General features: G+C 43.4%; 1 protein-coding gene across 2 annotated transcripts in view; it reads left to right on the top strand.

The window, feature by feature from the left end:
- The window catches only part of Tram2 (translocation associated membrane protein 2), an 86772-nt gene that overhangs the window by 38035 nt on the left and 21924 nt on the right, over window positions 1-26813 (top strand). For both annotated transcript variants that reach the window (XM_085835900.1, XM_021161191.2), the window contains exon 2: window positions 2548-2611. In XM_085835900.1, coding sequence (XP_085692026.1) covers window positions 2548-2611 — 64 coding nt within the window. The remainder of the gene's footprint in view (window positions 1-2547; window positions 2612-26813) is intronic.

Below are 26813 nucleotides of genomic sequence, written 5' to 3'. Positions count from 1 at the left end.
CTTTACCATGGCCCTTAAGTGTTTTGCTGACGTGCTATCCCTAATCTTAAGAAGGAGGCGGCATGCCTTATGGAGAAGCCATGCCTTCAGTCGCCTCATTTGGACATGAGCTACAGTAGTCCTGTTGACCAAGAGTTCAGTGTTAATGAACCAGCAGTATGTATCAACTAAGGTGCCTTTTAGAAGCACACCCAAAGCAAGGTTGCATGTCGATCTCTTGGTGAAATGTGACTGGTTTTTAGCACCCTAACTTTGTATTTCCCTTGGGTGCAGTTTTGGTGTTTGCAAGTTTCCATAGAACTGCCACGCATGAAAATCGACTATATATTCAGGGCTCAAGCAAAACTGTGTGTCACTCATATACTAAATGGCTACTTCCTGGGCTTTGTTTATCTGTCTTGTCTTGTTAGTTTGTTTTAAGTGTGATGGCTCCGAGACTGTGTGTTAGACTGCTGATGAGCCAGCTCAACTGTACTCATTCAGCAGCATAGTTAGTTGCCTGGGGGGGTGGGGGGATGGAGGGGGGGTATGGCCTGGATATAGAAAAATTTCAAGTTCTTTCAGGGACTCTGCCACAGGCATGGTTGAACAGAGGTCCTCTACACATAGAATTATAGTGCATCTGACAAATGGATGTTGGCCAACTTGAAGAGGGCTCAACTCGCCCCATTGAAGACCCATGGCTGCTCTAGGAGCAGGACAGCAGAAGACTGTGGGTGTTTGAGGCACTGGGCAGCACCTCCTCTAGCCTGACTCAGATGATCACAAGCCAGGAGAGAGTGGGCTCAGAGTTTTAGACCTGATGGCCAAGGAACAGGCCTTTGGTAACAGAGGGCACTTCCCACTAGAGACTAGCGACTTACAGTTAAAAGAAGTGAGCTGCATTTCTTTTCTTTGTCTTAATCACCTAGTGCTTATCTCTTCTGGGTTAGCTATTTGAAGGGGCATGCAAGGAAAACTGAGAAGGTGGGATCCCTACCTTCACTTAGGAGGTGAGCGCCTGCTGTGGAGAAACAATAGCACAGCATAGTACAGTATTGGCTCTCCTGCCTATGAAGGAGTGATCTCGAGAAGTAGTGACCCTCACAGTTAAGGGTCAGCATGATGCCTAAGAGAGACGCACATTGGTAAGTCACAAGGAGTCGTAGAGGAAGAGGGATCTAATGGCAGTCTTTAGGCTGGAGCCAAGCACATCATTGTAAAGAAAATGCAGGCATTTGGGCTGGAAGGGGGTCAGGGATGCAGAGCACTGTCTTAAGGACCAAAGGAATCAGTTTCAGGGGCTGCAGAGTGGAGAAGGGGACCTTCTCATACCTGTTCTTTCCTTACAAACTTGACAGAGGATGCACAAGGCATCAGCACGGATACATGAAGACTCTGGGTACAGAGCTGCCTATAAGTAAATGATACCTCACTGAAGAGTAACGGCAGGATCTTTTCTTTCTTAAAGGATATGGTTGGATCTGTAGGATAGGCTAAAGGCAGACACCGTCCTTCCTTCACTTGTTTCCACAGTGCCTTGGCCATGGGCTGGTGTATCCCTCCCTCCCTAGCCCCACTCTCTGCAGACAACTTTCTGACCTCTATGTTTGGAGGATTTCCCATAACCCTTGACTGAGGAGGTGTCTTCAGAGCCTCTGGGGAAGTGACTTTCTTCACCTGACCCTGTGCATGCCTCACGGAGCACTTCTTGGTCCTGTCTGGACATCTCTGGAATTTGAAAGAATGCCATTAGAGAGCTCAGTACCAGGCCAGTCAGTAGTACACAGCAGAGGCACTGCACATATCCACAACTCTATAGACAAGAAGAGATTTGGTTTAGGGTTTGAAATGACTTCCGCATGGTTACATAGCTACTCAGCAAGCAAACATAGATTTCTGCGTCTCAGCTTCAACTCCACATTTGCCATCTCACACCTGCTTGAAACTGTCTTAGAACTAATTTTACTATTTATAACCAGATGGGGACCACAGTCATGTAAAGATAGCTTTCAGAAAACAAAACAAGCAAAACACCAAAAAACCAAACCAGTATTGTGGGGTTTGTGAGGTCTCATTCCCAGTTTGACAAAGGGGAATATGTGAAATTAACAGCTAGAACCCACTGTTTCTGAAGCTTAAGTTAACATCAGGGCTACTGTCCAGTGTGTAGGCAACTGAAATGTCCAAGAAGTCTGGCTTTGGCACCTTTAAGCTGTGACCTTCCACAGAACTGGGTGCCCAGAACTGAGTCAGTACATGAACGAGTGAACAAATTGTTCTGCCTGTCAATACAGCTTGCTTCATACAGCAAGTGAACACAAGTGTAGCCATCATCTGGGGCCTAGGGCTGTGTTTCTCTGCAGTGCAGGTACTGGGAGTGGTGGCTCAGAGCTGGTGTTAACTCTGGGGTGGGTAGAAGGCTGCATCCTGGAAGGGTGGCTCAGAACTGTGTTAACTCTGGGGTGGGTAGAAGCCTGCATCCTGGAGTGGGTGTAGGAGATAGCCTGGCTTGTTCTTTTCATGTGGCCCAGGGAGTAAACAGAAACCTTGTCCTTTGTTTTCCAGGTCACAGCCAAGACTGCCTTCCTATTTATTTTACCTCAGTATAACATTAGTGTGCCTACAGCAGGTAAGGAAAACCGCTCCTTGTCCCTCCGGGTCCTGTTAGCCCTGAAGGACTGGGGAAGATTTCTCTGTTTTTCTCTATGCCTGTGACCTTTCCCTTGGGCTCCAGTGTGCTCTGCTCCCCAAGTCAGGTGGCAGCAGCTCCTGCCCTCTGTTCTCTACCGTAGGACCTGAATCAAAAAATACCACGCTATGGGGTGCTACGTGTGCTTTCTAGCCCTTTCCTCTAAAGTAGGTGGTGTTGATGTCTGTCAGGAATGTCCACTGATCAAGAGCATGGCCTTTCTTTTTAAGTTTTCCATGAAGAAAGTGGGTTAGATGTACTTCAGTGGAGCATAAAAACATGGCGGGAAGGAAGCTCTGTACTTGGACGAGCCACGAGAGTGGCTCTACAGTTGCCCTTATCATCACTGTGACCAAATACCTAAGAGAAACAGCCTCAAGGATGGAAAGGTATATTTGGGCTCCCGCTTTCAGGTGCTCTTGTCATGGCTGCTTGGGTCTGTGTACTTAAGCCATAATGGTGGCAGAAGCATGTGACAGACGATAGCTGTTCAGCCCATGACAATAAAGGAAGCAGAGAAAGGGTAAATAGAGGAAGGAGGCTGGGGCAAGGTACCAGCAAGGGTGCATACCCAGGAGTCTACCCCTTCTAGGTAAGCCCCTGCCATCTTCCCCATTTCCCAGTGATCTTATCCTGTTACGATGGTATGAAGGGACTCATCGTTTGGTTAGGTCAGAGTCCTCATGGTCTGACGTGGGGATGTGCCCAATCTGCAGACATTCCTCAGTCTATTCAAGTAGACAATGAAGTCAAGTCAGCACAGGAGCTGAGTCATCTCCCTCTTGAGATGATTTCCATCCCAAGAGCACCAGAAGACATTTCATCTTATGTATAAACACCTCACCTTTAAATGTTGGCAGCTACTTGGGTGAACGCCACGCAGGAAAGACAACAGAAAGAAGACTATGCATCTGCTGGCCAGGTTCAGCTTTGGGGCCGTATTTCTGCAGCCTTGGATTTTCTGAGGTCTCAGCCTTGGAATGAGGCATGACTCGGTCCCAGCTGTAAAATACCAGGTTCCCCCTTGATGAAGGAAGGAGGGGAGTTTGCTTGCCAAGTTAGTTCTCCTCTCATCATTTGGGAGAGGTTGAATGGTCTTCACTTTTATATGAGGGTCTTTATCTGGCTCTGGGGGAGTGTCTCTGGGAGGTGAGTGTATGACTCTGGCTCATGGAACTGTAGCCATGAACTTCACATGAACGTATTCCTGTAACCAATCTAGCCAGATCCTGAGGGGATCCTTGCTTCGGGTATCTAGTATAGTTCCTGTTTTGGAGAGTCAAACTGAGAGGCTGTGGTAAGGGAGGAAGAGCATTCTTGGCTGTGGGAAGTGAGACTTGAGAGCTCCTCTCAGCCTGGGGAACTTGCAAAATGTTTGGTATTAGAGTGTTACAGATCTTTCCCACGTGATAATAATTGTTCTAGTCTAACATTTTGAAAGTCTTAACAGTGAGCAAGTGGCCCACCCATCCTTCCTCCTCCCTTCCATTTCTCCTTCCCCTTCTCCTTTCATTCCCTCCTCTCCCCTGCCTCCCTCCTTTCTCTTTCTTCCACTGGAAGAGGCCTCTTACTGAAGCTAGCTTGGTTGGGAGCATTTTGTTTTCCTTCTTTCTTCTTTCCTGAAAGTCATAGACTGGTTTAGTCATTCCATTAACCCTATTGAACTATAAGGTAACATCTTCTCTCGGGGTGACAAAAATCAAAAATGAAGGAGACATGGCTTCATGACAAAATCACACAACCATCACCCATGTGTGGACTCATTCTCTCTCCGTTTCTCCTAATTAAAAAGTTACTATTTTGTTTTATGTATATGGGTGTTTTGCCTTAATGCGTGCCTGTTTACCATGTCTATGCAGTGTCCTCGGATGCGAGACAGCATTGGATCCCCTGAAAGAGGAGTTTCAGACAGTTGTGAGCTATCATGTGGGTGCTGAGCATCCAACCTGGGTCCTCTGGAAGAGCCACCTATGTTTTTAATCCCTGAGCCACCTCTCCAGCCCAAATTATTATTCTATAAAATTATCTTGGGATGAGTTCCATTGGCATTGTCATACATCTGGGTCGTTGTGCCTTATTCTTGTTCATCCTCCCTCCCACAGCCTCCCGCACTCCATGTCTTCCTTTCTTGGTCCCCTTTCTTCTCACCACAGACTTCTGTTGCTTTCCTGGACCAGGTGTTGCATCACTTTCTTCCTCCTTTCTACTTCCATAACCTCCATACTTGTGCATGTGCGTGTGTGTGTGTGTGTGTGTGTGTGCACATACACATACACACACACACATACATACACACATATACACATGCACACACATACATACACATACATCTGTATACACAACATACATATATACAGACATACACGTGCATACACATACACACACAAATATACGCACATACACACAGTTACACACACACACACAAACATACACACATACGAATATAAATTTAAATATAGATTCCTTGCAGGAGATGAAGCACATAGTATTTGTCTTTTCAAAACTGGCTTGTTTTTTATCTAACATAATCTCCAGCTCCATCCATTTTTTTGTTCCTGGTGTCATTTGTTTTTATGGCTAAAAAAAAAAATTACACATTTACTTTATTCTCTCATCTAGTGATGGATGTCTAGGCTGGTTCCATTTCTTAGCTATTGAGAATGGTGCAGGAGTTCAACGTGGATGTGCCAGTGTCTGTGTGGGATGCTGACAGGCCTATGGGTGTATCCCTCCACAGTGGCTCTCTGGGCTTACACTCCCTCCAAAACATTCCCTGTATCCTTGCCTCGTGTGTTGTTGTTTGTCTTCTTGAGGATAGCTACTCAGACTGGAATGAGCTGGGCTCTCAAAACAGTTTTCATTTGCATGTCTTTGATGGCCAGAATTTTGAACATTTTTTTCCTCTTTTTTCCTTTTCTTTTTTCCGTTTATTTGTGTATATTCTTTTTTTATTAGCTATTTTCTTTATTTACATTTCAAATGTTAACTCCTATCCTAGTTTCCCTTCCCAAAATCCCCTATTCCCCCCCACCCTACTCCCCAACTCACCCACTCCCATTCCTGGTCCTGGCGTTCCCCTATACTGGGGCATCAAGCCTTCACAGGACCAAGGGCCTCTCCTCCCACTGATGACCGACAAGGCCATCCCCCTTTTATGATTCTTTGAGAACTGTCTGCTTAGTTCATGAGCCCACTTCTGATTGGATGGTTGGGGTGGGGTTGGATGTTTAGTTTTTGAAGTTCTTCATTTATCCTAGCAATTAATCCTTTGTCTAACTCATAGTTGGCAAAGACCACCTCCCACTCTCAGGGTTAATTGAGAAAGGGCTTTTTTGTGTAGCCCTGACTGATCTGGAACTCACTAGACACAGTAAGCCTTGACCCTGTGTTCATCCTTCTGCCTCTGGCCCTCTGGTGTTGAGTTACAGGCAGGCTCCCTCACAGCTGGCTTCTTAAGTTGTTTCTGTCAGACATTGCTACAGCAACACAAAAGTAATAAAACTGAGCAAGCATGTGCCTAAGGCATCCTTTTAACTCCTTCTTGGAGAAATGTATAGCAAGCAATGCCTTAACCATCCATCTCACAGTCTGGGATGAGAACTACAGACTGCGTTCCTGGTTAGGCCCCTGTCAGAGCTGCTGGGCATAAAGAATTTCCCATTGTATCTTGGAAGTGTGCCTCTTGAATCATACGTTCATTAGGTTAATTACTTAATTGCTCACTCTAGACAAATATTCCTGTGTCTCTTGCACAATGGTCCTGGTTGTAAAACAATTTAAGGGAAAGATGTACAATAAATAAGTAGATAATGGTAATAGCAGTAGGGTGATGAAGGAAACACACAGAGCTATGAGATGAAACACACACATGCACAAGGAAAAGTACGTGCACGCGTGTACACACACACACACACACATACAGGCCTGGTGACAAATTCTTCTAATAACCTGCCTTTATAGTGCAGTGGAGAATCCACAGCTGTGAACAGAGTGGACAGGACAGTTCTAGCTGAGGGACCAGCATGTGTAGATGGAGAAACTCTCACTTGAGAAACATGTGACTGGGTGTACTCATGGGCGAGTGCTGCTGGTGAGCCCGGAGCAGCCGGGGTCAGCCTTTACCAGGATGTGACTATTGAATCCTGCTCTGGAACATTCCTCTATGTCTGTGTACCCTGGGTGAAGGGCCACTAGAGTGCCGGCGAGATGGTGGGGTTTCAGTTACTTTAGCAACGGAAGATAAGGTATCGTTCAGCTGCTGGGCAGTGGTGGCGCACGCCTTTAATCCCAGCACTTGAGAGACGGAGGCAGGCAGATTTCTGAGTTTGAGGCCAGCCTGGTCTACAGAGTGAGTTTCAGGACAACCAGAGCTACACAAAGGTATCGTTCAGTTGTCTGTCTTGGGAATCTTACCAGTTGAGGCTATTTGAAACAAGACAAGCAGAAAACAAGAGAGACAATGGACTCAGAACAGCCTGCTTAATTTTTTTTTTTTTTTTTTTTTTGAGCTCCTGTGATGGCCAACTGAGTATGGTAGTGCCAGTTTTCCTGGCCCGCAGGAGACAAAAGCATTTTACAGTAACAGGTTTGTTGAGGGTTGTAATTTCTAAATCCCTGCTCTTGAGTCTCTTTGGGGCAGGAAGTTAAACTCCACCTTCTAGAAATTCTTCTTTATAATATGTATGTCACTCCAGTCAGTTTAAAGTTGGATTTTGGTAGAGTGGTGGCCTTGAGCTCATGACACTCCTTCTAACCAACTCCTTCCTCAGCCTCTCCTGCGCCTGCCTGACCAATGTGAGCTACTCTGTCCTCAGTTGTAAGTCCCTAGGTCTTCCTGGCTGGGGTTTTTGGGTTCGAAGGAACTCAGTGCATGGTCGAAGAGACTCTTTCTTCACTAGTCTCTGCTGCTCTTGTCTCCAGCTTCAGGACTGCTACAAGTTTCGTTCTGAGCAACCTAGTGACCTTATCATCAGTTATTTCTTTCCTCTCAGTTTGGAATCTTGCTATCTGAGATCCTCGGGCCTCTGGGCCTCTCTGCCTCTGCAGGTGTGAGGGAGGGAAGCAGATCTATCCTCGGCTTCTTTCCACATCAGCTTTGCATGCCGTTCCCTCCGTGTGTGTCAGTGTCTGCTGAATTTCCCTAGTCCACTATGACATCATCTTAACTATTTACATCAGCTAAGACCCTGTTTTCAAATGAGGGCACATTCTAGGGTCCTGGGAGGTAGTATATCAAAATATAAATTCTAGGAGAGACACGAATTAGCCCAGACCACATCCGGCAGCCAGGTAAACTAGTTGCAAATTGATGGCTTTGTAGTCTTTAAGATGTTCCTGTGCTCTCAAAGGTTAAGATGAGGAGAGCCACTAGTGTAGTGACTCATTTAGATCTTTCTTTCCTTATTCAATTTTTTTTTTGTTTTTTTCATGTCTTATATACTCTTTGTTTTGCTGTGAAGATACACCATAACCAATGGAACTAAGAAAAGAAAGTTTATTGGGGGCTTGCTTATAGTTTCAGAGGATTAACATCCAAGGTGCTGAAGCAGTATTAGAGAGAGAGCTAACTGGGAATGGCGTGGGCTTTTGCATCCCCACTGACACACTACTCCAACAAGGCCACACCTCCTAATCCTTCCCAAAGAGTTCCACCAAGTGGGGGAGGGATCAGGCATTCAATATATGTGCCTATGGGGGCCATTCTCATTCAAACCCCTGAACTGTAAATATTTGGTGGGGGCTGGGGTGGGAGAGCTAGGGAGTATGACTGAGTGAATTTGGAGATGGAAGCTGCTTACAGTGAGCACACTGCAGCCTGGACCCGTGACCCTTACATCTGTGGGAGTCTGAGACAGAGGGGAACTGGGTGTACAGAGGGATTGCTGTAGTTATCATGATGTAAATATCTGATATGAGGGTATCTGACGCAACCCCTGTGAGAGGGTCGTGGCAGGTTGAGAATTGCTGGTCTGTTTTGTTCAGTGAGGCATCTCTGCGGGTTTCACTTAGCCAGGACTTCTGAGGTGCCAGGCTGGTTCGAAGCTTGATGCTCGAGATCCAGGGGCATTTTGCTAGTCAGCTGTATTTTCAAAAATATTTCTTTTGCCCTTAGATTAACAGGTTTGTTGAGACTGTTGTTTTTGCCTATGCACAAAGCCCTGATTTAACTTTTTAAAATTTTAAATGTAAAGAAAAACTTCTACTTTTTTTGTTGTTGTTGTGGCTGGTTCATGTGACTCAAAAGAACTGACACTTCTTCCTGACTCTTGGTGACGTTTTTCTGATGTCCACGTGTTCGACACCTGTAAGTGTTCTGTGGCGTGGCAGCCTACTGCATGGTGTGCCATGTTAGGGTGTGTCATAGGAAGCCACAGACTGTGAATGCATAGAGATCCGAAGTGTGTGCCTGATACCTAGGAATCTCAGAGATTTTCTTGCCGTGAGGTTTACAGCCTCAGAGAAAGGGCTGGTTCTTCAAGGAGATGACTCAGAAGCTGTGGGCTTCAATTCCTGAGTCCTCTCTAGTCTTCTCTCATAGTTCCTACCTCCTCTTATGCTATAAAAAAAATCATCCTTTGTCTTCTTACTTTGCTATCAAATGGGTGAAAATCAATTCCAAAACATGCAATAAGAGGCTGAGTGAGCCTGGGAGATTGTCACCTACATCTTTCATTTGGGGACCCATGCATAGAAAGAGAGTATGTTTCTTAAGGAAGTGGATACAAAGTACCACCACAAGGCGGGATTGCAAGGCAACCTACTGGGTCCTAGAAATTTGAATCCGATGTCAACACTGGTGGTTCCTTCTGCACCTGCCAGGAAAAGAGCCCGTCTCATTGGCTTGTGGATGGCTGCCACCTTCCTCCTGTGTGTCTGTCTCTGTATCAATATTTCCCAGGTTTTTAAGGACACAAATTGTATTGAAGTGAGTCCCAACCCTAATAACCTCATTTTAACTTCTTTCCTTTGTCAAGACCCTATCCAAATGGAATATTATTGTGAGGCACTAGGTGCTCCACGTGATTTTTGGAGGTGAGGGACACAATTTAACGCACAACCATATGTATATGTATCCATGTATTTGTGCACACACACACTCTGAAAAACATCTTGGTGCTTTTACTTAAGAAATCAGTGACCCCGTCTTCCATCGTCCAGGTTGGGAGGTCAGAATCCTGCTGAAGGCTCTGTGTGTGTGTGTGTGTGTGTGTGTGTGTGTGTGTGCGCGAGCGCGTGAGTATGTGTATCCCTGCATGTTCTAGATTCTTCTCTCTCCTGCCATCTCAGGGAGTGGCTTAAGCCTTCAAGATTTAAGGACTGGACTGTTTTGCTGGAATTTGAAAGACAGTCAGGCAGGAGAGAAGCCTAGTGAGGAGGGGATGGGTTTGGCCACTGGCTTCTATGGCCGTGGCCCACTCCGGCTACAGATCATGTGACAGTTCTTGCTGTCCTCGAGCCACAGCTGCCATGTCAGTAAACAGGGATAACACTCGGGATCACAGGGAGTAAATGATGTCACTTAACAGACATGCTTAGCATAGGGCCTGCCCAACAAAGGACTTACGGTAGCCATTGCAGTGTGTGTTCTAAAGGAGTGCACAGGACTGTTCTCTTCATGTGGGAAATAGTAGTGATAGTTGTCTCTATTCATAGAGCACTTTATGGCTTTATAAGTTACTTGTCTAGTTTATTCTTAGAGCTTTGTGGTAAAAAGCAGTTTATTTTATTTTTAGGGTTTTTTTTTTTACACGTATTTCTTAATGATGTGGCTATATAGGGGAGGGGGTATGTACATGTGAGTGCAGATGCTTTGGACATCTAGAAGAGGATGTTGCATTCCCTGGAGCTGGTTTGTGAGCCATCTGGTGTGGGTGTGGGAACCAAACTTGGATGTTCTACAAGAGCAATACATGCTCTCATCCATGCCACTTTTATCAGCTCTGACACTGATTGATTCGTTGATTGATTGATGATTGATTACCTTGTGTGTGTAGAGGTCAGTTCTCACCTTTCTCTCCTGAGCCATCTCACTGACCCGATCTATTTATATCTGGATGGGGTGGAGACAAGGTCCCTGACCCAGGCTGGCCATGAATTCCTCTGATCCCCCTGCCTCTAGCTCCCAGGTGCTGAGGTTACAGGCATGCACCACCAGGAGTTTGCCTTATTCTCATCGTCCACCGAGCAACTGAATTGGAGAGTCATGGATGGCAAAGAGCAGTTCTAGAAGTGAGCGTCTGACTTTCTCGTGCATGGCCTGTATGAAAGACCTTGTTGCTTTGCAAAGACACCTCAAAGGGTAGCCTTTGCCACTGGGAGTAACCCTGATGCACTGCAGGCTGAGCCTCGCGCTTCCAAGTTCCGATGTTTGGGGATTGAGGAATATTTGCATGGATGTCTTAAGAAATCTCAGGAGGAGACCCACATATGTGTCTATGTGTGCCAGTTCCCTACAGGTAAAAACAGTTCAGTGCTGTGTTACTCTTGAACAGTGCTCTAGTGCATAGCTGGGAGGCTACACCATCTTTACCATGGGACAAGTACTATCTAAATGGTAAGTCCCCAGAACTGTGATTGTTGTATCAAAGGCTCAGTGCCTTCATAACCTAACAGACATGGCCAAATGACCCTCGAAGGTGAGAGTACTCTTTGGCACTCCCACCAGTACTATGAAAGACAGACTTCTCCACAGCCCCTGCAAGGCGGCATTGTTAGGCTTGGGATTCTTGCCCATCTGATCCGGTGTGATCCAGTATCTCAGTGTAGCTTTGATTTACATTTCTCCCTCTTGGTAAAGCGGAGCATCATTTTCAGCGCATGAGAGCCGCCTGTGTTTCCCTTCTCTGTGAACTGTCTGTTCGTATGCTTTGCCCGTTTTTCTGATGATTTTCCGTCTTTCATGTAAGTTCTGGAGCTTTTTACTTTCTGGCAGGAGGAATCCTTTGTCTGGGAACTGAAACATTTGCCCCAGGTGCTCATTTGATGCCTTTTCTTTTCTTTTCTTTTCTTTTCTTTTCTTTTCTTTTCTTTTCTTTTCTTTTCTTTTCCTTTTCTTTTCTTTTCTTTTCTTTTCTCTCTCTCTCCCCCTCCCCCTCCTTCTCTCTCTCTCTCTCTCTCTCTCTCTCTGTGTGTGTGTGTGTGTGTTTGTCTGTGCATCTATGTGTATCTATGTTCTTCCCCTCCCTTCCCCTCCCCTCCCTTTCTCTGCATGTGTCTCTCTGTCTCCCTCTATCTCTCTGTCTCTCTCACTCTCTGTGTGTTTATGTCTCTCTATCTGTCCACCCCTCCCTTGCCTTTTGCTCCCTCCCCCTTTCTCTGTGTGTGTATGTGTGTGCATGTGTTTGTTTGTATGTCTGTGTCTGTATCTGGGTCCCTTCTCTCCCTCCTCCTCCCCCTCCCTTTCTCTATGTGTGTGTCTTGTGTCTCTGTCTATCTGTCTCTTCCCTTCCCTCTCCCTCTGTCTCATTCTCTCTCTCTCTCTCTCTCTCTCTCTCTCTCTCTCTCTCTCTCTCTCTGTGTGTGTGTGTGTGTTTGTGTGTGTGTGCTTGTATCTGTGTCTCTCGATATGTCTACTCCTCCCTTCCCTCCCTCTTTCTCTTTGTGTGTGTGTGTCTATATATATCTATGTCCTTCCCCTCCTCCTCCATTTCTGTGTGTGTTTGTATGTGTGTCTATCTGTCTGTCCCTTCCCTTCCCTTCCCTTCCCTTCCCTTCCCTTCCCTTCCCTTCCCTTCCCTTCCCTTCCCTTCCCTTCCCCCTCTGTCTCTCTGTCTCCCTCTATCTCCCTCCATCTGTGTCTGTCTCTGTCTCTGTCTCTCCTTCCCTCCTTCCCAGTGCCCCCCCCATTTCTTTGAACAGAGCTAAGGCCCCATCATCCATGCCCCACTGACCCACATCCCCAGCCCCATTTGCCCTGTGATTTTGTTCACTGTAATTTTTTTCAAGTCCATATCCCAGATTTATATATAATAGAAATGATCTGAAATAATGTGGAAACAGTTGGCTGTCAGCACAGAAACCCATAGAATGTTGGTATTGGGAAGGGTCAGAGGTCAGCCAGACTGCTGGTTACAAACAGATGGCTTGTGGTTGGAGATTTCCTGTAGATAAGTTTTCTTTGGCTTACTTAGGATGGGCCCATTCAATGTCTTTAAACTTCTTGAATTAGTCTCCAGTACTGTAAAAATCCTATGATCTCACTTTGCTTTTAAAGTAACAGGAATTGCTGCTGCACTTGCTGTGTGGTCACAACTGGAGAGAAGCAGTCTCATCTCTCACCTCCATCCCAGCACATGCTCAGATCTCCATTCTCCACTCCTCCCTCCTGGACCCCTAAAATGGAGGGTGCCCGTCATCCCCATCCATTTACCCCTGCTTAACTGTGTGCTTCTCTTTATAATGATGAATTTCGTGAACGTGTTCTTTTTCAAAGTAGACGTGTGAGAGATGGTGATGTGGGGAGAAAACTAGTTAAGAGCATACTACTTAGTGGAAATGCAGAACCTTGGCTGCTTCCTGCAGCAGGCCTCCATACAGGGAGTGTGCAAGTAACACGCCAGGACCACTTTGTGTGCTGGCCCCAGGACACATTTTGCTGTGACTGTTGACCATTTAATTCACTAATTTAATAGCCTAAATACATTACCCTTCTAGAGACATACAAGTCTCCACCCACATTGTGTCCTTCCTGAGAACAATGGTCTACAAGGGCCACTTAGAAAATAAGAACAGCATGATTTTTTTGTTGTTGTTCTTGTTTTTTTATTTGATTGTGTGGTTGGTTTTGAGAGAGAGTTTCTCTATGTAGCCCTGGTTGTCTGGTACTCTATAGACCAGATAAGCCTTGAACTCAGAGATTCACCTGCCTCTGGTGGGATTAAAGGTGTGTGCCACCACCACCCGACCAGTGTGTTTTTTTTTAAGGAATTATTTTTTAAAAGATTTCTTTTAATTTATTGTATGAGTCTTTGCCCACATATATGTGTACCACATGCCTACACAGGTCAGATAGAAGCATTGGATCTCCTGAAACTGGAGTTAGAGATGGTTATTAGCCACCATGTAGGTGCTTAGAACTGAACTTGGGTACCTAAAAACCAGCAGCAAGCCCTCTTAACCTTGGTGCCTGCCATCTCTAGCCCCAGAAGCTGTGTCATATGTGTTAGTGAGCAACTGATTTTAAAATACTTTTTAAAAACCAGGTATGAGTTTGTTTGAGCAAAGCTCCAGTTCCCATAACTCATTAGAAAATTGGAACCACGCTATTGTCTTTCTTTTTCTGATCAAACAAGAAGTAGCTACTGAGGAAAGTAGTTGTTGTGATATGTGACTCAGTGTACCTTTGGAGAATCTGGTGCTCCTTGTAATAGGAGAAAGACTCAAACATATTGCCAGAGATGAAGCCAAAGATCACGTGGTGGAGTTGACCTTGAGGGAACATTTAGAGACTGCTAGCAGCTAGGAGAGCTGAAAAATGTCCACATCCCTGCAACCACTTGTCTAGCCCGCGTCCCAAGGGTTGGTCGGAACACACGGTAATGCTCCTTGAAGAATTCTGAGGTGGTGACTAGGGCTACACACACAGGCTAAGTCCCAAAGGGATTTGAGACTTGTTTCCAACAGCCAGTTCATTGTCCTGTTGCTCCACCCCCATCCTCTAGCAGGGCCCTTGACTTTGTCCTACCATCTGGAGACCCGCAGGTACTGACTGATTTAATGGTGACTGATGGCTGTTTCCCAGCCAGAAGTGGATCTTATAAGTCTTCCAGGCCTTCCTGCTGCTTAAGGAAGTCCACAGAGCTCCCTGTGGTCTATAAAGCCTATGTAGTCTCTCACCCTGCAGCCCCACCCCCACCCTCCTCTGACCTTAGCCTGAGTCTTCTTAAGCACTTGGTCATTCCTGGCCACAGCCATTCAACTGTGATTCAGTTATGGCAAAACACACAACAGAAATTTCATCTCGCTTATTTTTAAGTAAATGGGTAGTAATGCTAGATACTCTCACAGTTTGTTCAACCAATCTCCATAGGTAACTCAAATAATCTGAAACTATTTCCATTAAGCTGCATCCCATTTCTTCTGGCATTCCACTCTGCCTGTAAGAATTAGACGGTCAGTCCTAGGGAGCCTGAACCAGTACGTTCAAATAGTTCTTATCATTTTGTGACTGACTTATTTCACATGGCATAAAGTCAGTGTTGAAGCATCTTTCTAGTTTTCTTTTCTTTGAAGGCTTGGAAATATTTTAGTGTGTACATACCACATTCTGTCTGTCTATCCATCCATTGATGGGAACTTGAATTCTCTGTACTTTGTTTAGTTGTTTGTTTGTTTAGTTGTTTGTTTTTGAGGGTTTCTCTGTATCCCCAGCTGTTCTGGAACTCGCTTTGTAGACTAGGCTGGCCTAGAACTCAGAAATCAGCTTGCCTTGTCTTCCAAGTGCTGGGATTTAAAGGTGTGCACCACCACTGCTTGGCTCTACCTTCTAACCCCCGCCCCCCGCCCCATCTTGAATACCAATGTTTACATGTATATGTAAATATTTCTGATATCTTTGCTTTGGGAAATATTTGCATATCTGTATTATGAAATCTTGGGAGGAGAACCCATGTTTGAACTACATTTCATTTATTTCGAATTTACGTTTCATTTACAGAAAATGATTTTGTACACTGTTTCTAGTGTTTTCCTTTTTTTGACATTTATTTATTTATTTATTTTAATATTTTTTATTAGGTATATTCCTCATTTACATTTCCAATGCTATCCCAAAAGTCCCCCATACCCTCCCCCCCACTCCCCTACCCACCCACTCCCACTTTTCGGCCCTGGCGTTCACTTGTACTGGGGCATATAAAGTTTGCAAGTCCAATGGGCCTCTCTTTCCAGTGATGGCCGACTAGGCCATCTTTTGATACATATGCAGCTAGAGTCAAGAGCTCCGGGGTACTGGTTAGTTCATAATGTTGTTCCACCTATAGAGTTGCAGATCCCTTTAGCTCCTTGGGCACTTTCTCTAGTTCCTCCATTGAGGGCCCTGTGATCCATCCAATAGCTGACTGTGAGCATCCACTTCTGTGTTTGCTAGGCCCCGGCATAGTCTCACAAGAGACCGATAATCTAGGTCCTTTCAGCAAAATCTTGCTAGTGTATGCAATGGTGTCAGCTTTTGGAAGCTGATTATGGGATGGATCCCTGGATATGGCAGTCTCTAGATGGTCCATCCTTTCATCACAGCTCCAAACTTTGTCTCTGTAACTCCTTCCATGGGTGTTTTGTTCCCAATTCTAAGAAGGGGCATAGTGTCCACACTTTGGTCCTCATTCTTCTTGAGTTTCATGCGTTTATCAAATTGTATTTTATATCTTGGGTATCCTAAGTTTTGGGCTAATATCCACTTATCAGTGAATACATATTGTGTGAGTTCCTTTGTGATTGTGTTACCTCACTCAAGATGATGCCCTCCAGGTCCATCCATTTGGCTAGGAATTTCATAAATTCATTCTTTTTAGTAGCTGAGTAGTACTCCATTGTGTAAATGTACCATAATTTCTGTATCCATTCCTCTGTTGAGGGGCATCTTTCCAGCTTCTGGCTATTATAAATAAGGCTGCTATGAACATAGTGGAGCATGTTTCTTTCTTACTACTTGGAACATCTTCTGGATATATGCCCAGGAGAGATATTGTGGGATCCTCCAGTAGTACTATGTCCAATTTTCTGAGGAACCTCCAGACTGATCTCCAGAGTGGTTGTACAAGCTTGCAATCCCACCAACAGTGGAGGAGTGTCCCTCTCTCTCCACATCCTCACCAGCATCTGCTGTCACCTGAATTTTTGATCTTAGCCATTCTGACTGGTGTGAGATGGAATCTCAAGGTTGTTTTGATTTGCATTTCCCTGATGATTAAGGATGCTGAACATTTTTCAGGTGTTTCTCAGCCATTCAGTATTCCTCAGGTGAGAATTCTTTGTTTAGCTCTGAGCCCCATTTTTTAATGGGCTTATTTGACTTTCTGGAGTCCACCTTCTTGAGTTCTTTATATATATTGGATATTAGTCCTCTATCTGATTTAGGATAGGTAAAGATTCTTTCCCAATCTGTTAGTGTTCTTTTTGTCTTATTGACGGTGTCTTTTACCTTACAGAAGTTTGCAGTTTCATGAGGTCCCATTTGTCAATTCTCGATCTTACAGCACAAGCCATTGCTGTTCTATTCAAGAATGTTTCCCCTGTGCCAATATCTTCGAGGCTTTTCCCCACTTTCTCCTCTATAAGTTTCAGTGTCTCTCGTTTTATGTGGAGTTCCTTAATCCACTTAGATTTGACCTTAGTACAAGGAGATAGGAATGGATCAATTCACATTCTATGTGATAACCTTTGAGCTTTACTAAAGTTTCTTTACTTAGGAACTTAGTCTGCACAGGTGAGAGGGTGCACCACAGAAGCGGACAGCTTCTGGGACAGGTGGGAGCCACAGAGCCTCTGAGGCAGCACCTTTTTCGGGCTGCAGACATCCGGCCACCCTCCTGGCCAGAGGACAAGTGTCCGCCTGGCTCGGAAGCCCGCTGCCTCAGGAGCAGCGGGCGCCATCTTGGTTCCTGGACTCGGCTGAACTTAGGAACTTAGTCTGCACAGGTGAGAGTGTGCACCACAGAAGCAGACAGCTTTTGGGACAGGCGGGAGCCACAGAGCAGCTGAGGCAGCACCCTTTTCGGGCCACAGATGGCCGGCCACCCTCCCAGCCAGAGGACAGATGTCCGCCTGGCTCGGAAGCCCTCTGCCTCAGGAGCAGCGGGCGCCATCTTGGTTCCAGACTTAGGAACTTAGTCTGCACAGGTGAGAGGGTGCACCAAAGCAACACAGCTTCTGGGAAAGGTCCTGTTTTGGGCCTTCTTCTTTGGCCAGGAGGAGGTCCAAACGCAAGATATCTGTGAACCTTCCCTGTAAGAAGAGAGCTTGCCTGCAGAGAGTGCTCTGACCACTGAAACTCAGAGGAGAGAACCTGTCTCCCAGGTCTGCTGATAGAGGTAACAGAATCACCAGAAGAACAATCTCTAAACAGAGTCAACTATAACAACTAACTCCAGAGATTACCAGATGGCAAAAGGTAAACGTAAGAATCTTACTAACAGGAACCAAGACCACTCACCATCATCAGAACCCAGCACTCCCACTTCGCCCAGTCCAGGGCACCCCAACACACCCGAAAAGCTAGACCTAGATTTAAAAGCATATTTCATGATGATGATAGAGGACATCAAGAAGGACTTTAATAACTCACTTAAAGAAATACAGGAGAACACTGCTAAAGAGTTACAAGTCCTTACAGAAAAACAGGAAAACACATCCAAACAGGTGATGGAAATGAACAAAACCATACTAGACCTAAAAAGGGAAGTAGACACAATAAAGAAAACTCAAAGTGAGACAACGCTGGAGATAGAAACCCTAGGAAAGAAATCTGGAACCATAGATGCGGGCATCAGCAACAGAATACAAGAGATGGAAGAGAGAATCTCAGGTGCAGAAGATTCCATAGAGAACATTGGCACAACAATCAAAGAAAATGGAAAATGCAAAAAGATCCTAACTCAAAACATCCAGGAAATCCAGGACACAATGAGATGACCAAACCTACGGATAATAGGAGTGGATGAGAATGAAGATTTTCAACTCAAAGGACCAGCAAATGTCTTCAACAGAATTATAGAAGAAAACTTCCCAAATCTAAAGAAAGAGATGCCCATGAACATACAAGAAGCCTACAGAACTCCAAATAGACTGTGTTGCGGCCCGCCCGCGGTCCACAACACGAACGGTTCACTGAGAATGGCAGTTCCCTGCAAAGAGAGGAATCTAGACGGGGCGGAAGAAACAATGGAGTCAAGACAACATTCGGATCAAGACTCAATTGAATATTTCCAGACACTCAGTTTATAAAGGAAGGGGGAGGGAACCCAATTTCCCGCCAAGTAACTCAGGGTCCAGTAGCAGGACGAACACGTGTGTGCCTCCAGGCAGCAGAGGGCAGGTTCCAGCAGTGGGCGTGGCAGGACGAATGAGCCGGTAGCTCCACCCTTGAGCAGGCAGGTTCCAGGCTGGGGGGAAGGGAGGCCACATTTCCCCCCATTAGATAACAAAACAAAAATAAAAAAAAAAGGGGTGGCCTGTGGCAGAAAAATTATCTATGTTCAATAGTTCTGCCTGAGTTCCTAGGGCTAAAGAAAAAACCTATTTCCGTGGGATTCCCTAACTATTCTAATGGTAAACTGTATCTGGCTGAGACTGTCTTAAAAGCACTGACTGAAATACCAGCACTGGGCTGTAGGCTCTGACTTTATAATGCTAATTAGTGCTGAATAGGTAGCTACCTGTTTGCCTTTTAAGTAGGGCGTTGGAACCCTGGCTGAGTTTAGCTAAACAATTTTAGAATAACACTGAACTGATAATTATCCACAATTTTGGGTGAAAGGCAGGGGAACAGTGAGAAGAGATTAAGACTGGCTGGCTCCTAGTACAAGGCCAATTGGCTTTTTTATTTTTTGGGTGGGAGGCAGTGAAGGGCTTGCCCTTACAACAGCAAGTTCTCCAATCTCTCTCCCCCCTATTAATTAAGTTTAAATAGGCAATGCTTAACAGAGGTGATCAAATGATTTTCTCATCCGTAGATGAGTGGGCCTTTAACCTTGACTTGGGTGGACATTAACCTGATTCCTCCCGTGAGTATCGTAACAACTCACATCTGTGGCTCTTGGTATCTTTTGGGGAGGGGAGGCAGAGCCGTAAGTATTTTGGTTTTTAGCTGGAGTCAGATACCAACCTCTTTCAAATCAGGTGTGTCGCACAGGGAACTCAGAAACGGTCAAATTGGACCTTCCCTCCGCAGTAATCTCCTGCGCCAAGCGGTACCCATACCGTATTCATATGATTATGAATCAGTATCGCAATTCTGAGTTATTGCGAGGTCTCTATGTGAGACTTGTCAACCTCAGATTTAGCAAGGCCTAGACAAGAATTATGTCAGTATTAACACCATTAATTTTGGTTAAACTAGGAGCTGAAAGTCTTTCCTCCTCATCCCTGTTATTCCCAGTAGCCTGAGGAACTAAGGACACCTTGCAGTAACAGCAAGGGTGAAAAGCCAGAGGCCAGTTAAGGGACTAAGCCTATACCTATCAAAATAAGAACTAATCTTTGTAAATATATATGAAATTTCTACTTCCCTAGCTCTCCTGGTAAATCTAAATCTTATCTTAGACTGAAAAGCCACATGCTGGGATGTCCCTGGAAGGGAGATTAGCAGAACCACCTGTTTGCTCTTAGGGGCGGGGCGGAGAACCAGAGAATGTAGATTGACCTGCTTGAGAGAAGGAAGAATACTAAACAATTAGAGTGTAGTAATGTAAATTTTCTGTTTGGAGAAGTCAAGGTACTTTATTTAGATGCAAATTGTAAAGCTAAAGTTAATCTCAGGCCTCTTGTAGGGGAATTGGCTCAGAGGAAACAGTGTTTTTTGAGAGCTTCCACTCCCAGCTCAAGAGGAATTTTAGTCTTTAGAATGATACTTACGAGGAGAGACAGAATCTGTGTTTACCTGACGAATTAATCTCTCTGGTAGCCACCGTGCTTCATCTTCATCTCGTGAAAAAACACAAACCGAGCCTCTTCCCCAGATTAGAACTGGATCTGGACCCTTCTATTTATTAGTCAGGGCGTCCTTCCATTTTACCAATGCATAAGAATTAGAAGTAACTGGGTGCCAGTGGCGTTCCGCTGCAGACTGACCTTTAATGTCAGTTTGCAAAAAGTTTAGGACAAATAAGGTAAAGGCAAGGTGAGCCTTTGGTGACCTTGGGGAAATGCTCTGAATTAACTTTGCTAGGTAATTTAGAATATAGGAATCTCTAATAATTGAACTGAATATTAGACCAGTCTAAGATTGAGTTAGAATGGCTGGTCACACTGAAGAAGAGTGAAAAATCATTATGACTCTATTAAATGACTAATTTTACTAAGTCTGAATATACAGTCTCTGATGTACTATTGCCATAAAGTTAAAAGGCTAGAAGCTAGTCTAAACTGGAAAAATGACAAGCAAGGATGGATCTAAAACATGAATTTAATCTTTTAGTCCTTTTAATCAGGACACTGAGTTAACTTACCTGTCAGCTCAGCACACGAATTACCAATATGCTTCTGTAGAGTTCTGTGGAGAGAACCTGTTTTTCCCTTTCCTAATAAGGTAGCTGTTTTAGGATCAATTTATAAGCCAATAAGTAGACCCTTTTAAGATACTAAAAAGCATTTATTAAATTTGACATTTTAATCTCAAATTTTGAAAATAAAGGTATGTTTTAAATAGTGTGCATGGAAATGCACTATATAGTATATATGGGGATACAATTTCTCTCTTTTGTCCTTTAAGAGGCCAAAGTTCAAAATTTTACAATATCTAACCTTTTGAATTAATAACTTTTTGGACAAAACATTTTAAATATTTGGCTGTAAAGGGGCAGTGACTAATTGCACTTTCAATTATTCCTCCTAAGGAACGGTTGTAACTAGAAGGCTAGAAAAGTTATTAAGAGTCACACGTGCATAATTTATTTATTTATTTATTAACTAAAAATATGTATAAGCAATTGTAAATTTGAGAATTAATAGTATCTGAGGGACGAACAATTTTAAGTAATTATGAGCTCAGAGATACAGCATTGACTATCAATATATAAATTAAGGTTTGATTGTTCAGCATTTTAAAACACCATCTACAGCACACAACTAGATTATTTGTGCTGGAATAGGGGCAACTGTGTGTCTTAAGACTTTGCTCCACAGCAGCTAGTTGGGCCCACGTGGGCCAAACGATCGGCTGGGAGGATGAGAAAAATGACTTTACAATAATGTTTTTTCTGGCCAAAGAATTGTCTTCGGCACAACTAATTTTTAATTACCAATTAACAACAATTATAAAAGCTTTCTTTATTTCCTGCAAAACCCCTTGCAGCAAACCAAAACACCAAATAACAAAAGGATACTGTCTCTGAATCTTTTGGGTGAGAGCAAGGATTTAAGGTAAACTTCCCTTGAGAAGCATTAGTTAATAAAATACTTTCCACTTAGGAAACAATATATACTGAAAGATTAAAACTTTTGGCTTCTTATAAAGAAGCAGAAACAATAAACATTTTTCTTATATAATGTAAAGCTATATTAGCCATACATAGAGGCAAAATTTTCTAGTGATTACCAGTTTACTAGAAGCAAAAATCTTTGAATTTAAGCATTATTTTAAACATCTGAATAGATCTGTAACACTGTTAAAAAGAAATTTTCTTGAACACAGGGAAAAACTTTTTTAGGCATTGTTTGCAAAACAAAAGAAAGTTCACAAGCCGCTCTGGGACTGCCCAGAGCCCTGTATTGACTCAAAGGTAAAATACTTTTTAATTTGAGCATTAATCTTAAATTTGCAATCAAACTGCAAGCTGCAGTCAATGGAACAATGGCAGTTTTAACCATAATTTTTAAGTTTTTGTGCAAGGTTAGGATAATATCTACAACTTTGGGAAAGCAAAACCTATGTTTAAAACAATTTATCACTGTTAAAATCAATATTAGAAGCATTACTATCATATTACGAAGTTTGGATATCAATTAATACCTATGAATACCTATTAAAGCAAGCTTTAATGCTTTAATAAAGAGGCATTGCTTTATATCTTATCTTAAATTTTACTATTTAGGATAGGAACCACATTTATCATTATCTAAACTAGAAATATCTTAAGAGACTCAGCCTCTGAAGCTTAATCTCAAACTTTAACTCGCTTCAGGGCCTCACCAACTTTCTCTCAGGTTCCACAATCTATCGTTTCTTCTTCTTTGAACCATGGACAACAGCTATCTATCTTATCTAAAAAATTTCTGACTTTGAACCCTTCCTTCTTCCACCTAAGCAGCTTTCTAAAAAACTGCGGCACACCGCCTGTCTCCGTATCTAGTTCCGATTTACAAACTGCTGACCCCAAGCAGAACCAGTGTTGGGTCAGCACTGCTTCAAACTTGTTCGTATCCTACCGCATCCCCAGCAACACTTTCAAAACTGAAATTTTTTAGGCTAGCGCTAGCATGTGTACCTGTCCGTTGCTCCGATGCTCCTCAGATACGAAGATTCTTTTCTTTCTTGTGGAGCTCCACACAGCAGTCGTTTCTCTTAGCATCTCTCTGCCATTCTTCAGGTCCCGGTTCTGGCGCCAACTGTTGCGGCCCGCCCGCGGTCCACAACACGAACGGTTCACTGAGAATGGCAGTTCCCTGCAAAGAGAGGAATCTAGACGGGGCGGAAGAAACAATGGAGTCAAGACAACATTCGGATCAAGACTCAATTTAATATTTCCAGACACTCAGTTTATAAAGGAAGGGGGAGGGAACCCAATTTCCCGCCAAGTAACTCAGGGTCCAGTAGCAGGACGAACACGTGTGTGCCTCCAGGCAGCAGAGGGCAGGTTCCAGCAGTGGGCGTGGCAGGACGAATGAGCCGGTAGCTCCACCCTTGAGCAGGCAGGTTCCAGGCTGGGGGGAAGGGAGGCCACAGACTGGACCAGAAAAGAAATTCCTCCCAACACATAATAATCAGAACAACAAATGCACTAAATAAAGATAGAATACTAAAAGCAGTAAAGGGAAAAGGTCAAGTAACATATAAAGGCAAGCCTATCAGAATTACACCAGATTTTTCACCAGAGACTCCAAAACCAGAAGAGCCTGTACATATGTTATACAGACACTAAGAGAACACAAATTCCAGCCCAGGCTACTATACCCAGCCAAACTCTCAATTACCATAGATGGAGAAACCAAAGTATTCCACGACAAAACCAAATTCACACATTACCTTTCCACGAATCCAGCCCTTCAAAGGATAATAACAGAAAAAAACCAATACAAGGATGGGAACCTCGCCCTAGAAAAAACAAGAAGGTAATTCCTCAACAAACCTAAAAGAAGACAGCCACAAGAACAGAATGCCAACTTCAACAACAAAAATAACAGGAACCAACAGTTACTTTTCCTTAATATCTCTTAATATCAATGGTCTCAACTCCCCAATAAAGAGACATAGACTAACAAACTGGCTACACAAACAAGACCCAACATTTTGCTGCTTACAGGAAACTCATCTCAGAGAAAAAGATAGACATTACCTCAGAATGAAAGGCTGGAAAACAATTTTCCAAGCAAATGGTATGAAGAAACAAGCTGGAGTAGCCATTCTAATATCTGATAAGATTGACTTCCAACCCAAAGTCATCAAAAAAGACAAGGAGTGGCACTTCATTCTCATCAAAGGTGAAATCCTCCAAGAGGAACTATCAATTCTGAATATCTATGGTCCAAATACAAGGGCAGCCACATTCATTAAAGAAACTTAATAAATCTCAAAGCACACATTGCACCTCACACAATAATAGTGGGAGACTTCAACACACCACTTTCACCAATGGACAGATCATGGAAACAGAAACTAAACAGGGACACAGTGAAACAAACAGAAGTGATGAAACAAATGGATCTGATAGATATCTACAGAACATTTTATCCTAAAACAAAAGGATATACCTTCTTCTCAGCACCTCATGGTACCTTCTCCAAAATTGACCACATAATAGTTCACAAAACAGGCCTCAACAGATACAAAAATATTGAAATTGTCCCATGCATCCTATCAGATCACCACAGACTAAGGCTGATCTTCAATAACAACATAAATAATAGAAAGCCAACCTTCACGTGGAAACTGAACAACACTCTTCTCAATGATACCTAGGTCAAGGAAGGAATAAAGAAAAAAATTAAGGACTTCTTAGTGTTCAATGAAAATGAAGCCACAACATACCCAAACTTATGGAACACAATGAAAGCATTTCTAAGAGGAAAATTCATAGCTCTGAGTGCCTCCAAAAAGAAACTAGAGAGAGCACAAACTAGCAGTTTGACAACACACCTAAAAGCTCTAGAACAAAAGGAAGCAAATTCACCCAAGACTAGTAGATGGCAGGAAATAATCAAACTCAGGGGCGAAATCAACCAAGTGGAAACAAGAAGAACTATTCAAAGAATCAACCAATCGAGGAGCTGGTTCTTTGAGAAAATCAACAAGATAGACAAACCCTTAGCCAGACTCACTAGAGGGCAAAGGGAAAGCATTCTAATTAACGAAATCAGAAATGAAAAGGGAGACATAACAACAGATCCTGAAGAAATCCAAAACACCATCAGATCCTTCTACAAAAGGCTATACTCAACAAAACTGGAGAACCTGGATGAAATGGAGAAGTTTCTAGACAGATACCAGGTACCAAAGTTGAATCAAGATTAGGTTAATGACCTAAACAGCCCTATATCCCCCCCCCAAAAATAGAAGCAGTCATTAATAATCTCCCAACCAAAAAAAGCCCAGGACCAGATGGGTTTAGTGCAGAGTTCTATCAGACCTTCAAAGAAGATTTAATCCCAGGTCTTCACAAACTATTCCACAAAATAGAAACAGAAGGTACTCTACCCAACTCATTCTATGAAGCCACAATTACTCTGATACCTAAACCACAAAAAGACCCAACAAAGATAGAAAACTTCAGACCAATATCCCTTATGAATATTGATGCAAAAATCCTCAATAAAGTTCTTGCTAACCGAATCCAAGAACACATCAAAACAGTCATCCATCCTGACCAAGTAGGTTTCATCCCAGGGATGCAGGGATGGTTCAATATACGGAAATCCATCAACGTAATCCAGTATATAAACAAACTCAAAGACAAAAGCCACATGATCATCTGGTTAGATGCTGAGATAACATCCATTCATGATAAAAGTCTTGGAAAGATCAGGAATTCAAGGCCCATATCTAAACATGATAAAAGCAATCTACAGCAAACCAGTAGCCAACATCAAAGTAAATGGTGAGAAGCTTGAAGCAATCCCTCTAAAATCAGGGACTAGACAAGGCTGTCCACTCTCCCCATACCTATTCAACATTGTTCTTGAAGTCCTAGCCAGAGCAATTAGACCACAAAAGGAGATCAGGGGGATACAAATTGGAAAGGAAGAAGTCAAAATATCACTTTTTGCAGATGATATGATAGTATATATAAGTGACCCTAAAAATTCCACCAGAGAACTCCTAAGCCTGATAAACAGCTTCAGTGAAGTAGCTGGATATAAAATTAACTCAAACAAGTCAATGGCCTTTCTCTACACAAAGGACAAACAGGCTGAGAAAGAAATTAGGGAAACAACACCCTTCTCAATAGCCACAAATAATAAAAAATACCTTGGTCTGAGTCTAACTAAGGAAGTGAAAGATCTGTATGATAAGAACTTCAAGTCTCTGAAGAAAGAAATTAAAGAAGATCTCAGAAGATGGAAAGATCTCCCATGCTCATTGATTGGCAGGATCAACATTGTAAAAATGGCTATCTTGCCAAAAGCAATCTACAGATCAATGCAATCCCCATCAAAATTCCAACTCAATTCTTCAACGAATTAGAAAGGGCAATTAGCAGATTCATCTGGAATAACAAAAAACCTAGGATAGCAAAAACTCTTCTCAAGGATAAAAGAACCTCTGGTGGAATCACCATGCCTGACCTAAAGCTGTACTACAGAACAATTGTGATAAAAACTGCATGGTACTGGTATAGTGACAGACAAGTAGACCAATGGAACAGAATTGACGACCCAGAGATGAACCCACACACCTATGGTCACTTGATCTTTGACAAGGGAGCTAAAACCATTCAGTGGAAAAAAGACAGCATTTTCAACAAATGGTGCTGGCACAACTGGCTGTTATCATGTAGAAGATTGCGAATTGATCCATTCCTATCTCCTTTTACTAAGGTCAAATCTAAGTGGATTAAGGAACTCCACATAAAACGAGAGACACTGAAACTTATAGAGGAGAAAGTAGGGAAAAGTCTCAAAGATATGGATACAGGGGGAAAATTCCTGAATAGAACAGCAATGGCTTGTGCTGTAAGATCGAGAATGGATAAATGGGACCTCATAAAATTGCAAAGCATCTGCAAGGCAAAAGACACCCACCGTCAATAAGTTTCTTTAAGAATGTGGCTGC

Source organism: Mus caroli, unplaced genomic scaffold, assembly GCF_978045245.1.
Source record: "Mus caroli unplaced genomic scaffold, Mus_caroli_1 scaffold_1, whole genome shotgun sequence".
NCBI lineage: Eukaryota > Metazoa > Chordata > Mammalia > Rodentia > Muridae > Mus > Mus caroli.
Note: the sequence above shows the minus strand (reverse complement) of the source record. Positions and strands in the feature narration are given on the sequence as shown.